Below are 13,152 nucleotides of genomic sequence, written 5' to 3'. Positions count from 1 at the left end.
AAAAGCCCAGCCCCTGCTCACAGCCCTTCTCTCATCAGCACTTCCAAGCTGCTCTGCAGGGGGACAGAACAGACTCTTGTCCTGGCTGACTCCTGACTTTTTAATGCTCTTGATAATGGACATCAAGGTACATCATCTTCCCGACACCCGCTATTTAACGAGGCTTCAGAACTACTTTGCAGATACAGTAAAATCTCATGGTCATGGCAGCACTTGTAAATAATCAGAACAGCCTTTTGTCCAAATTGCAACTACCTGAATGCAGAGACTGCAGTTTCAACTCTTGCAAGGTCAAGGAGTAGACTTGCTGCCTTTATTTGAGTGTTGCTGAACAAGCAGGCAGTAGCCCAAGGGACTTGTCCTTCCTTGCACAGTGAGAGGGACCATGCAAAGGCACCTTGGCAGGTTTGGCAGCTGGGTGCCCATCAACAATCAGCATGAATGCCCAGAGGCTGTTGAGAATTCCAGAGAGCTTTCCCTGCTGCTCTCTAACCAGCTCTAGGTCCTGTCCCACACTTCTTGAGAGTCTGCTTGGAAGCAGAAATGCCTCAAGATTGTCAGCAGGAGCCTCTGGCTTCACCCTGAATGGCAGCGTGCTACTCCCAACATGCCAAGGTAAGAGTCTGGAATGCTGAAGATGAAGCCTCCTGGTCTGAAGATCAGAATCATGTCAAGTGACTCGGAAAGGAACGAGGGATGTTCAATGCCCAGAACGAGGAACCAAACCCAAGAGAAACTTGAGGTTTCACTCAGCATCTGCATGGTTTAACTACTCTGGGGCCTGCATGGCAATGGGAAGGAGGGGAGTCTGTGCCAACAGGGTCTTTTCCTGTCTCTAGACCTCTGCCAGAGCCCTCAGCTGCCTCAACACAGCCCCCATGGGGGCCCTGCAGTCTGCAGAGCTGCTGCAGCATCCCACTCTGGGGCAGGAGCATTACAGATTTATATGGACATGGTCTCCACCCTCCACACCAATGTGCAGCAGGCCAGGGATGAGCTTTGTGTCCCGCTCTCCCCACTGTGCTTCACCCTGCTTGTACTTGCTTTTGTCAGAGTGCTGCTGGAGGTCCCATAGGTCTAGCTGACCTCCAGACCGCTCCCAAGGTGCACACAAGAATGGGAGCTGAGTGACTCACCAGGTCAGTGTGCCATCATCATAGCAGAATTCCACTTCTGAGTACCTTCTACTTTGGGACAGTTTCTCACCCCTTCTTTGTTGACCAGAGCACCAGAGACTGGGAACTGGCTACATATCTCCAGGGACAGGTGCCCACCCTCAGCCTGTGCCCTTGGCCAGAGCAAGCACAGCCCCATCCAGGGAGTGGCTGGGAGGGACACACAGACATGCAGACATTTCTACATCACTGCACCCAGACATCCCGATTTAGGTGGGAGAAGGGAGAAGGCGGTAGATTCCTCACCTCCTCATTCTTTACAGGGCTGTACATTTGCAGATGAGGCTCTACAGGCCTTTCTGTGGTCCCTGGGGTTACAGGGTCTGATGGACATGTCCCAAGAGCAAGGAGGTAACACCCACCAGGGGACACCTTAGCCCAGTTATTTGGGGACTGTCTGCACTTGCAGTGCCCTTGTCTTCCCCAGCAGGCACCAAGGCCATGATGTTTCAGGGAAGCCTGTTTCAAGGCAGCTGAGGCAATCCAGCAGCTCACTGAAAAGGAAGGGCCCCACTCCCTCCTCCATTCCACACCCTCTACATCCCTCACGGACCACCTGGTCTCCCACCTCACTTGTAATCTGAACAAAAGACCAGACATGGCACAGACGAGATGGAAGAAATGTGTCTGTGAGTGGAGATGAACTGATGTAACCCACTAGTTCTCCTTTGGGAGAAGCTGCAGCTTTTAAGAGCCTTGACCTTCCTAACACCTTCATGACTTCAGGCCTCGATCTCTGCCAGCATCCAGCCCTGACAGCAGAGGTGACCACAGTCCTCCAGTCCTCAGACACAAGCTCCCTTTATGGTACCTGTAAACACTAAGCACTTCAGACAAAATGGATAGTTTACATGGTGAGACAGAGGAAGGTCCAGGCAGAGGCTGGGGCAGGAGATGCAGGTTCAAATCCTTGTGGCCTGGACAGAGTCCTCAGCTGGTGTCCCCTGCTTTGCAAAGAATAGTCAGACTGATGAGTGACTCCATACGTCCCAAAAGCTTTCCTGCATGGCTACCTGTAAGCACTCAACTCTGGTCAGGTCCCTATGTGGTCCACCTCACTCAGAACACCCATGCTCCTTCCTGTTCCCTCGTCATGGGATGATGAATGCCTGAGCTGGTTTCCCCAGCCCACTGCACTCACAACCAGCTCTTGCCACTGTTCACCATGGCTGACAAATGGTATAGGACAACAGGACCTCTAAAAGCAGCAACCTCAGCAACTAATTCAACTTTTCCCATCTCATTTTTTTGGGTGTCCTGCAGACAGTCCATGGGTGTGGCAGAGCCAGAGCCCTGCTCCACACAGCCCCAGCTTGGCACTGTCTCCATGGGCCAGTTCTGCTCAATCTGCCAGTGCTGTGCTGCACCCACATCAAACCAGCACTGGGGCAGCATAAGGACAGGGAGCCTCCCATCTCTGCCTCCTGCCAGTGCTGCAGGGCTCCCGAAGCAGACCTGCCCGTTCCTCTGGTCTCTATCTTCCCACGGGGCTGATTTAGTGCAAAGTTCCATGTAAGGATTGGACTAAAAACCTACATGAGAATTATACTAAAAACTGGCCTCTCATTACCCAGGAGCTTTGAGGAAGTGGCAGAACTTCTGTGCATCTCTGGTGGACAAGGGCAGGGAGACCCTTCACATTTTCAATGGAAGGAAAGACAGTGGGGAACTTCTTTACTAGAGGGGTAGCCTTGTGGTTGCCCTGTCCTGTAAAACATCAGGCAGCTGCCAAAGCTAAGCCCTTTCTCCACCTCAAGCTGAACCTACAGACAGGTTGTTCTGGTTTGAAAGCAAAACCAGTGAGAGACTCCAAGTCAGAAATACAATTTATTAGGAAAAGGGAAAAAACAAACAAAACATGCAATAATACAAAAGAAAAACCACTGAGTCAGAATACAACCTGACACCCTGTTGGTCAGAGTGTTGGTAGCAGTCCAATTGGAATGATGGCTGCAGTCTTCCTGGAGTGGCAGATGTGGTTCTGTTGGAGCAGTGATCCTGTAGAAGAGTGTAGTTTTCCTCGGAAGATCCAGTGGAAAAGGCAGCTGTTCCTCTGAGAATCCAGTGGAAAGGCTGATCTGGTGTCCCAAAAACTCAGATTATATCCAGTTAAGAATCATTGGCTCCTCCATCTGGGCGGGGCATCTCACAATGGGATGCTGTAATTTTTATCAGTCATGCAGTGACATTCAATAGCCCATTAACAGCTGATGTCTCCCCAGAGGGAGGATTGGTTTGTGGAAGAGAACTGCCCAATTAACAAAAGATAACTGTCAGACCTCTAACAGATGGCAAATAGAATACACATTGCCTTGCAATCTAGGACACAGGTCCAAAATCCACCTGTGACCCACATCTGCCCAGCCTTTTCAGGAGCTGAGGTGGCACATGGGCAACAGACATGAGGGCATGGTGTCTATCAGCTGCCATGAGCAGAATTGCTTTTACCATTTCTGTTTGCAGGCATAGCAAAAAGTTCTTGTAAGGGTCTGTGAAAAGGAGACTCAAACCAGCCAGAAATCCAACAGCACAAGCAAGAGCACCCAGCAATGTAGGAGTGCTGGCCCCATTGGAACACATCAGTCTCTCACAACCAGCAGCAGGTAATGGACAAGCCACTGGTGCCTCTTCTCAAGGAGCTGTGTCCCAGGCCTCTAGCACCGGGTCCAACTGCACTGCTCATAGAAGGCAAGAACAAACCACAAGCTTGTTCCAAGGCCAGCTACTGCTCTGGCCATCACTTCTTTAACTGATCCAGGTATCAGGTCATGGTGACTGCAGGAGTGAGCCTGAGTCTTGGAGCCTGAGCTGAAGCACTCAGTTTGTGGCCTTTTCTGATTTGGCAAAAATCAGCTCATTTCACAGAAAAGCTTTTGGGAACACTCAGAAATTGGGCTGCAGACATCCCCCTAGGAAAGGGCTGTGTGAGGTTACAATGTTCATGGTCTTCCTTCTGCGCTCCATTGCCCACCTACAACACTTCTGCCAGCCAGACTGGTGGGAAAACTCAGTGGTATGGCCAGCATATGTGACCTAAACTGCTGGTGTGACAGAGCAGCCCTCACTGGCTTTGTCTGAAGTGCAGCAGCTTTTCCTAGTCTGACAAGACAGTGACCACCCCCCAGAGCACCAGCAACACAATCCAGAGCCTGGGCTCATTCCTGTGTGGCTGAAGTAGCACAGCTGGCAACTGCCCTGCAGCTCGACACTGCAACCAGCACGAGTCTCGAGCACCAACAGATTGCTCCCAGTGGTTTCTTGGACTACCAGCAAAGAAAGATGAGAGAATGCTCCAGTCTGAACATAAAAATGTCCCCATCAGGTCAGCCTAACAGCCCAATTAATTACATCTCCATCAGCAGAGACCCTGCGGGAGGCCATGCAGAGGATGCCAGTGTGGCCACCTCCTGTAGTCCACCTGCAGCACTCCCAGCTGCTGAAGAAGGGACACAAGCAGAATATCCCTCTTACTCTCCAACTGCCCATAAACTTCTCCCATACCTTTATGACCCTGAAAGGCTCCAGAAGATATGTGTAAAGCAGTATTGTCTTGTACCTGTTTCAAACCATTCTCTTCCAAGATTCATTAAGTGTCCTTTGGTAGTTGCCTGAGAATTAAGAACAACAGAACCAGCCCAAAGCATGGTTGCCAAGTGCTTACTTCATGCTGATTCTCAAATCTTACTCAAGAGCACTGACATTCAGGCTGAAATGTGCAGCCCCACGCAGATGTAATCATGCTGCAGAAATTCACAAAAAAGACACTTCATAAAAGATACAGCCATGAAGATTGTATTTATTACTATTAGAACAGAGGAAAAGCTACTTTACTGATTGGTATTTACAAATCTGTTGGCAAAGACAATAATATCCAGTGTCTCTTATGAGCATGTTTTACAACCCTTGCCAGAATCATTCACTTTTATTAGCAGCAAATGCCTATGGTTTGATTGACTGCCACTGGCAGAGTGCAAGAAGTAACATGGATCACCACTGCAGTGGCTGCAGGCAAAGCCTGACACAGGCACCTGCAGCCCGAAGAGGAGGACAGGTCCCACGTGGGTGCTCCAGCCCTTGGCAGGCAACAGGACAGCCTGAGCTTGTTCAGCAATTCAAATCTCAGGACAGCATGTCAGAGCTGGTAACCTCTGCCTGTCTCTACACTTCTGGGGGAGTAGCTTCACATGTGAAGAACAAGCTGTTCAGCACTACAGAAGGACAGAACAAGCTGAGAGGCATCAAAGCATGGAGATGGGTGTGTACGTGAAACAAATGCTGGCACATTTCGTGGGCATGCTTGACAGAGCTTATCTTGACATGGGAGTAAGATTTCCTGGACCACAGGATCATCTGGTATGAGGAACCTTTATTCAGCTGGGCACAAACTGAATTCCTGCTCTGGAGTTCATTTAAACTCATCTGAACATAGGCTCTGGGAACCCTCTTAGAAAGACTCTGCACATGGCACCTCACGCCCACACTGGTACTGATTCAGGCATCAGCTCTAAACCTCACTGTCGGCAGGGCTCAGCTCCCCACTGCAGTCTGGAGAGGATGATCCCAGGTCCTCACTGGAAAGGGAGGGGGATACAGAAATACAAATGCAACCTTGCATGATACTAGCAGACTTTGTACGGCAACAGTAATCCCAAAACACACTTTTTTGCAGCAGACCTGCCTCCAGCAAGGAAAACACCTCAAAGGAAGAGCATGGATACCACAGTTGACTACAGGCAGTACCAGCATTTCTCAAGCACACAGCACTGCTGCTGCTCTGCCTGGAAGGGTGTACCTGAGCACAGGAGCACTTCTGACTGTTGTGGGCTTTCTTTAGACCTGGGCTGAGCCTGAAGGGTGTATCAAATTGGTATTTAATTCCTGGCAGAGTAGTTCTGGGAACGATGTGGTATTAGGAAGGGGGGTGCGAGGAGCTGGAGCTGTGAAGGCTGCTCTGAGCATAGGCTCAGGAGCTCCTCAGCAAAGCTGGTGTCAGCTCATGTTGTCTGTAGCAAACAGGAGCTGCAGGGCCACTGGGGTCACTGCTCCAGAAGATATGGCCCTCATTAAGAGGATGCCAAAGTAGTTGTTTACCTGTTTGTTGTTAGGTGTGTGGCCTTCCTGTTGTACCCACCCACACCTGTTTGGTGTGGGTGGGTACTCAGCACAGGACTGGTCTTATATGCTGCTGCACAGCTCTACAGTTCTTGAACCTCTGCACTTTCACAGTCCTCTATCAACAGCACTGTGGGATGTCAGAACAACTCTGACACCTCCAGCCAACAGTCTGCAGAGGTGAACAAGGCTGGCCCCATAGTAGTAGGATTATTCCTGATGAGGCAGCATCTTCCCTTGGATCAGATCTTGCCACAGCACAGGAGTAATGTTTTCCTACCTCAAGCCAACTCTGCCTCCAGAAGGGAAATGAAGAGTCTCACTGCCCCATGTAGCAGTTCCTCACACATGTCACAGCCCTTTCACTGAGCACCCAATCTTGTGGCTCTCAGGAAGAGGATTGTACACTGAAAGGCCAGGAACTGCTAAACCTGACCTGGCATGCCCAAGGATTTCCTGGTGCTGACAGAACCAAGCCTTCCAGAAATGTCCAGTCCTTGTGATCATACATTGGGAGATGCTGAAGGGCTAACCCAGGGCATGACAACAGTAAGGACAATGGAAGAAAAAACCTAAGTGGAGAGGAGAAGATTTAATCTAGCAACTCCTCAGAGCAATGTTTTGCAGCGTGGGGCCAGTGGCTCAAACCAGCCCTTTGATGAAGCTCGTGTCCAAGTGTACTATCAGCATGCGGAGAAAGGACATTTCTTTGCGTGTGTTCTCAAAGATAATGCGAGGGTCGTCGGACTGGCAGCGCAGGCAGTTGGGGGCCATCACCATGGCCAGGTTATTCACATCCATCTTTGTTCTGCCCACATTTGATGGCTGAGCAAAGATCTGCAGATAGCAAGAACACATTCAGATGGAGCAGTGGGAAAGGGCAAGGAAGTCCAAACACATAGCCCAAGAAAAGGTGCAAGGAGAGCAGACATAAAGCCTGCCTTAAGGACAGTGCCCCAAGTGTCACACCTCCACAGGGAAGAACACTGTGCTCTGACACAACCAACAGAGCAGCAGCCTTGGCAGACAGGAAACCAACCCCAGGCTCTACAAGATCAGGATCAGGGTTTATTGCTCCCATAAGGAACAAGGCCAGCAAACACCCCTCCATCAATCCCACCTTAAGTACAGATAAGAGATCTTAAAATTGTGCTGATGGTCCCACCACAGCTGTCCCACTAACTGTGCCTCACATGCTCCTGGCCCCAGTGCAGGGCTGTGGGGGCTGCCTACCTGCAGGAAGTGTATGAGGTAACACAGCACCAGTCTGTTGAGCTCCGGCAAAAGCTGCACCACAGCCACGGCAGCATCGGGGTTCTCATAGTTGCTGATACACTCTTGGTAGAACTGCTGGGGGATCACAGGCTCCTCCAGCTCCCGATACCACAGCTTGAGGAGAGAGGCTGGGCAGAAAGCAGGTGCATGAGAACAGCTCTGGTCACTTCCCCACCCCCTTCAGGGGCAAACTTGGCAGTGAGAGAGATGGCAGAGAAGGGATTTCTGTGCTTGTGCTGCTTCACCTTAATTCAGTCTTGGCTCTGAAATGCTCAGGGACTCAAGCAGACCAGTTAGTGGCAAATACTGGCTGCTACCTACCTGCTCCTCTAGGAAGCAGCTCTGGGGCTGCCTAAAGAAGAGGACAAGGAGACCTGAAAGACTTCCACCACTCTGCCCAGCTTGCACAGCCTTACTACATCAGAGACAGAGATTTCTCCCCACACCCAGTGTTTCCTCTATGGGCAGTGTTTGGAAAGGCAGTGAAAAGACACAGAACAAAATCCCAGGTCAGTGCAGACAGCTTGTGTACACATTCCCAAGCAGCAGCACACACATTGAGCTGCTCTTGCACCTGCCCCTCCACACTGCACCGTGGCTGAGGCTGCAGCAACACACCTGCAACAGTCCTATACCTGGTATGTTGGGGTCACTGAGACTGTTTGGGATTCTCCACTGATCCACCTGCAATTTCAATGCATTGACTTCATCTATGTCACCTGGTATCCTGCAGAGACACAGAAAAGGTCCTTTTGAGTGAGCCAGGCAATGTGCTTGGTGAGGCAGCAAAGCATGTCTCCGAAGCTGCTTCTGGGGCCTCAGGGAGAAGGGAGCAGGGAGAAGGCCTCAGGCACCAGTGGCAGCTACAGCAGCAGTTCCTCAGAGAGAAGGGAGTGCTGATTTTTATACACCATCTTGAAGTGGGGGCTCCAACTAGCTCAGATATCAACTATCGCTGTTCTCAGGAGTGAATATTTTCTGTGACCAGGCTTCTTTGCAGCGTGTTCAGACCAAAGATGAGCAGCATCTCTGGCTAAATATAGTTATATATATACACACATCTATCTATCTGTTATCTATCTATCAAAAAATTTACCCATACAAGGTAAAGTTGAGCCTTTTAACAACTATCTTAAGTTTAGGGACTGAAAAACTAATTCAAATCTTAAATGCAAAACAAAACCACACACAAAGAAAACAACAAAGAAAACCCAAACCCAAAGTCCCCCATGCTCACCACACAGATTCTGTGTCTTGACTCCTTGTGTCTTGTGCAGCACTGAGGCTGATGTGCTGCATTAGATGAAGGGCTCTGCCAGGATGCTGGAGCTCCTCCCTCCCCTACACCAGCTAACCACCATTGCCAAATCTGATGAAAGCTCATCGCCCTGCCTGGGGATGAGTTGTCCACATAAGTCACACCTACACCAGTCCCCCCTGTGCTAACACATGCAAACTAGCTAATGACACTACAAGAGGTGATTCTTGAACCTGAGGAAAGTCAGGTTTTGTCCAGTCCACAGTGAAGTGCTATTCTTAGGGAAGAGGAAGCATGTGGAGGTCAATCTTGACTCAATGCTGACATGTGGTTTGCTCAAAAGTAGCACAGTACCGCAAAAGCTCACCTGAAAATCCCCTCAGTCTGTTCCCCTCCCAGGGCCAGGACCTGCTGTGATAGCTGTGTCTGCACCCAGGGGAGTTTGTTCCCTGGATACATATCCTGCTGCCGCAGCATGATTTCCTCCAGGGAGCTGCCGAAGAGCGATGGCGTGAGAATGGCATTCCTGGCATGCATTATCTCTTCCACTGTTGGTTTACGGAGGCCCTGAGGACAGAGAAAAGCTTTGTGCAGCCATGACACAGCCAGCCCACAGAGAAAGAGTGACCCAGGGATGGGGATGGTGAGTGGCCAGGACAGAGAAGACTGACCCTCCATGTGGGCACCTTGTCAGCCTCCTGGCAGCATGGTTCTTGTTCTGCTGCCTAAAATCAGGGGTGGGTCTATTCATCAGGCCCAGGAGGAGCAGAGGAGACCACTTTGGAGAATTTGGGCTGGTTTTGCAGAGATTCTGTTGCTGTGTTTTGCACAGAAAGGGGGACTGCTCCGGCTGCAGCTCCACCTGCTGCAGGAGGCAGTATGGAGTGGAGCCCAGCCCAGCCCCAGCTGTGTAAGGTCAGCAGAGGGCACCTATACCCCAACCCAGCATCAGGCGAGTGCTTAAGCCACTGACAGGAGTAAAACAGTTCTTTGGAGATAGGAATTCCAGCTATTTCCAACTCCAGGGAAAGCTTTGCTCTCAGAGGTACTAAAACCTGAAAAGTAGGCATTGGTACCTGTTGCTTCTGACAAATACCAACACTTAAAAGGGGTTTTGAATGTCCTCTGGCAGCAGTTTGGAAAAGCACAGAGCTGTCGCAGGGGGAACAGGCTGCCCAGCAAAGTGGCCTTCAGCAGTGATCCTGCAGCCAAGTGAGGAACACGACAGGGAGAAGCTCCCACTGAGCCCTCTGAGGGTTAGTGGCCAGGGCTGCAGTTGTGTGCAATGTGTGTTTGGAGGCTTACTGTCCTGCCCCTGGCAGGATGCCAGGAGCCTTCACCCCTCTCAAGGTATTTCAGCTAATTTGCTCACTACACAAAGTTCAGATGGCAGGGAGTCCCCAAAGGAATTTCCAAAAAAAAAACCCCCGATGACCAGATCTGGCTCAGTGACCTAGAACTGACAGGCCATCTACCACTTTTCATGGCCACAGGCAGAACAGTGCAGAGGGAAGAAAGGAAGATTACAGATAACACAGAGCACAGACTCCCCTCTGCACCACCCATCTCTGCTGTATGACTGTTTGAACTGGGAATGAACAACTCTGCAGTAAAACAGCTGCAAGACCCAAGCTCTAAGTGCAAAGGGAGACTCTTCCCTCACCTGAAGAAACAAAATTATGAGTATCCCGTGCACAGACAGCTCCTTTTACCCTGGAAACAGTTAAGTGTTGGGGTTGTCTTTGTCCCTGAGGCCAGGAAGCAGGCAGCCATGCAGATGCCTGCACAGCAGGCACTGCTGTCTGCCAGAAGGATGGCAGGAACTGGACAGCAGCCCTCTCCCACACATTCATGGGGAAATGTACTCTGAGCAAGCCTCCCCTGCTCACTCTATCTCCATTTCCCATCACTGAATCAGTGGTGACCACCAGAGTCCCCCTGGCAGCCCCCAAGCCCTGCAGCCAGGGCAACTGCTCACCTTTTTGCCTCCAGTGACGGCTACTTTATGGAGTTTCCGGTAGCAGTACTTGGCGTAGGTGCTAATGGGTAGACCTGGTGGGAAAGAGGAAATGAGCGGTCATCCCACAGCACCATATACCCCCACACTGAAGCCCTTCAGAGAGCTTCAGCATAGAAGCTCATTCTGGCACAAGCAGTCCCCTCAAGGCACAGCCCACTGCAGCAGGGCAGGACTGCCAAAACTTGCATTGAGTACCCTGAAGTCTCCCAGTCCCACGGCAAACAGTGTCAGTGCATGCCGGGGCTTGGGCTTAGAAAGATTAATCTCCTGAGTGAAGGCGCATAGCTCTGCACCTCCCATCCCTGCTCCTGCAGATCTCCGCCTCTCGCACCCGGAGTGCACCTGCCCTACCCTGACTCCATGCGTGGCACCCATTCAGCATTCACAGCCTGGGCACACACACATGCCTGGGCCCTGGCCTGCTGGGCACAGCAAAGGTTGTTTATTATTTGAGAACTTCGGTTCCTTTGCTAGTGAGAGAGGAGCAGCAGAGAAAGGTGTGTGGGGACAGAGTGGCAGCACCAACAGTGACCTCAGGACACAAGAAGAGGAGTGGGGAGCTGATGGGATCTTATCTTCCCAGAGATCTGCAGAAGGCTTCCTCACATTCCTGCCTGCAACATTCTCCAACACAAGCCTGTACCAGGCAGCTCAGGCATGCTCTGTGAGACAAGGAAAATGGGACACACCAAAGCCTGGGAACTGTACCTCAAAAGCTGCTGCCCTCCACAAGAGCACCTGCTCTGTTTGTGCTTGGTTCAGCGTACTCTGAAGGCAAGTGCAAGCCACCATTCACAGAGATAATCCTCCCATGACACCAAGAGAAATGTTTGCAATGACAGAGCACTGATTGCTGAGAGAGTTTTTCCAAAACCATTGGCCTTTTGTTCTTGTTCAAGTAAAACCCAAAACTGTTAGCTGAAAGCAGTGAATAGATCTGCCCTATTTGATTCCCTGCCAGGCCCAAAGCTTGCAGCACAGTTCAAATACTTGTGGTGGTGAAAGTCTACATTCTAGTCAGATGCTGTGCATTTCACATCAGCCTTTCACACACCCTATGGCTTAGTTATGCTGGCTGGGAGCTTGGACATCTTCAAATCCTCTTAATGCAGAGGGAGGACAAACTCTTCCCAAGCAGAGGTGGGAGATGTGTTATCCTCTCAGCCAGCAGAGAAACCACAGTCCTTGGCTCCTCTCGATGAAACAAGCACCTCCTGTCTCCATCAATCTGCCTCACAGCTGGAGCCACACCAGAGCAGGTACAACAGCATTCCCATCTCCCACAGGCAATGGGAAGGAAAGCCAGTTTTGGGAATTTCTCTCTAGGGAATATCTAATGCAAAATATTCCTGTAAGCAAAAATCCTGTTAGGCATGACTTACACTGGGAATATCTAAGGATTAAAAGGAAACAAACCAAATGAGATGCCCTGTGATGCTTCATTATCCCAGGTTACAGCTTCTGCTGTCCAGTGTGAGACACACCCTGAAGAGAGGTGTCACCTTCTTAGAGGGGAAGGGGAAGAAGCTGGACTGCGTCTCTGCATCCCAGCAATTTTGCAGGAGACAGCACATTCACAACTAATAATAAGAATTATTTTTTCACACTGTATTTAGACCATGAAACATAATCACCCTAAAAGCTTAACAATGTTTGCAAAAGAAACTGGTGTCCTGCAGATTCTGCATGGCTGATGCATGGCAGCAATCAGACACATCTGCTTGAAGCCTATTTTGTATTTTCCTAGGAAGCTCCCCAGTCTCAGAAAAAGCCTAAAACCTACATCCAGCACTTTCTGAAGTGAGGCCTCCTGCTCCCATGACAACCATGTACAGCCTCTGACCCAACGGGGCCTGTTGGGGTCACATGTGAAGCTGACCAAATTTAAGTAACTGAAAAATAAACTTGCTACGTGCACAAGAGGATGGAGGAGTTACTGTCCGTAGACCTGAATGGCCAAAAAAGAGGTAAAAGCCCTGAGGAACAGGGTGAGCAGCACTCATCCCAGAGGGCACAAACCAATGGCTTCCATGCCCCACTCCAGAGTAGAAGCCATCTGCTCCAACATAAGTGTTCCTGGCTCCAAGGCATGTGCAGAGTGGGATGGGCAACAATGGAGAGAGACATGGAGAGGCCAGGAGGCCCATGCTGAGCTGCAGGAAGGAACATGAGGGAGAGGAGTAGAATTTAGCTTTAGCCTCAGCTTTTCTAAACCAGCAACCTGTCCCAACCATCTGCTGCTTTCAAAACGCTCAGCTAGAGACTGACTACTGGCACTGAGCTCATCACGCACGCTGACATTTCCAGACATG

General features: G+C 50.4%; 1 protein-coding gene across 1 annotated transcript in view; it reads right to left on the bottom strand.

The window, feature by feature from the left end:
* Window positions 1-2,989: 2,989 nt before the first annotated feature.
* The window catches only part of LOC118694577 (rho GTPase-activating protein 39-like), a 56,830-nt gene continuing 46,667 nt past the window's right edge, over window positions 2,990-13,152 (bottom strand). The window contains exons 6-10 of the mRNA XM_036395720.2: window positions 10,799-10,872; window positions 9,188-9,387; window positions 8,198-8,289; window positions 7,521-7,690; window positions 2,990-7,124 (exon numbers count right to left, since the gene is read on the bottom strand). Coding sequence (XP_036251613.1) covers window positions 6,930-7,124; window positions 7,521-7,690; window positions 8,198-8,289; window positions 9,188-9,387; window positions 10,799-10,872 — 731 coding nt within the window. The 3' untranslated portion in view covers window positions 2,990-6,929. The remainder of the gene's footprint in view (window positions 7,125-7,520; window positions 7,691-8,197; window positions 8,290-9,187; window positions 9,388-10,798; window positions 10,873-13,152) is intronic.

The sequence above is a fragment of the Molothrus ater genome, chromosome 17, assembly GCF_012460135.2.
Source record: "Molothrus ater isolate BHLD 08-10-18 breed brown headed cowbird chromosome 17, BPBGC_Mater_1.1, whole genome shotgun sequence".
In the NCBI taxonomy this organism is placed as follows: domain Eukaryota; kingdom Metazoa; phylum Chordata; class Aves; order Passeriformes; family Icteridae; genus Molothrus; species Molothrus ater.
Note: the sequence above shows the minus strand (reverse complement) of the source record. Positions and strands in the feature narration are given on the sequence as shown.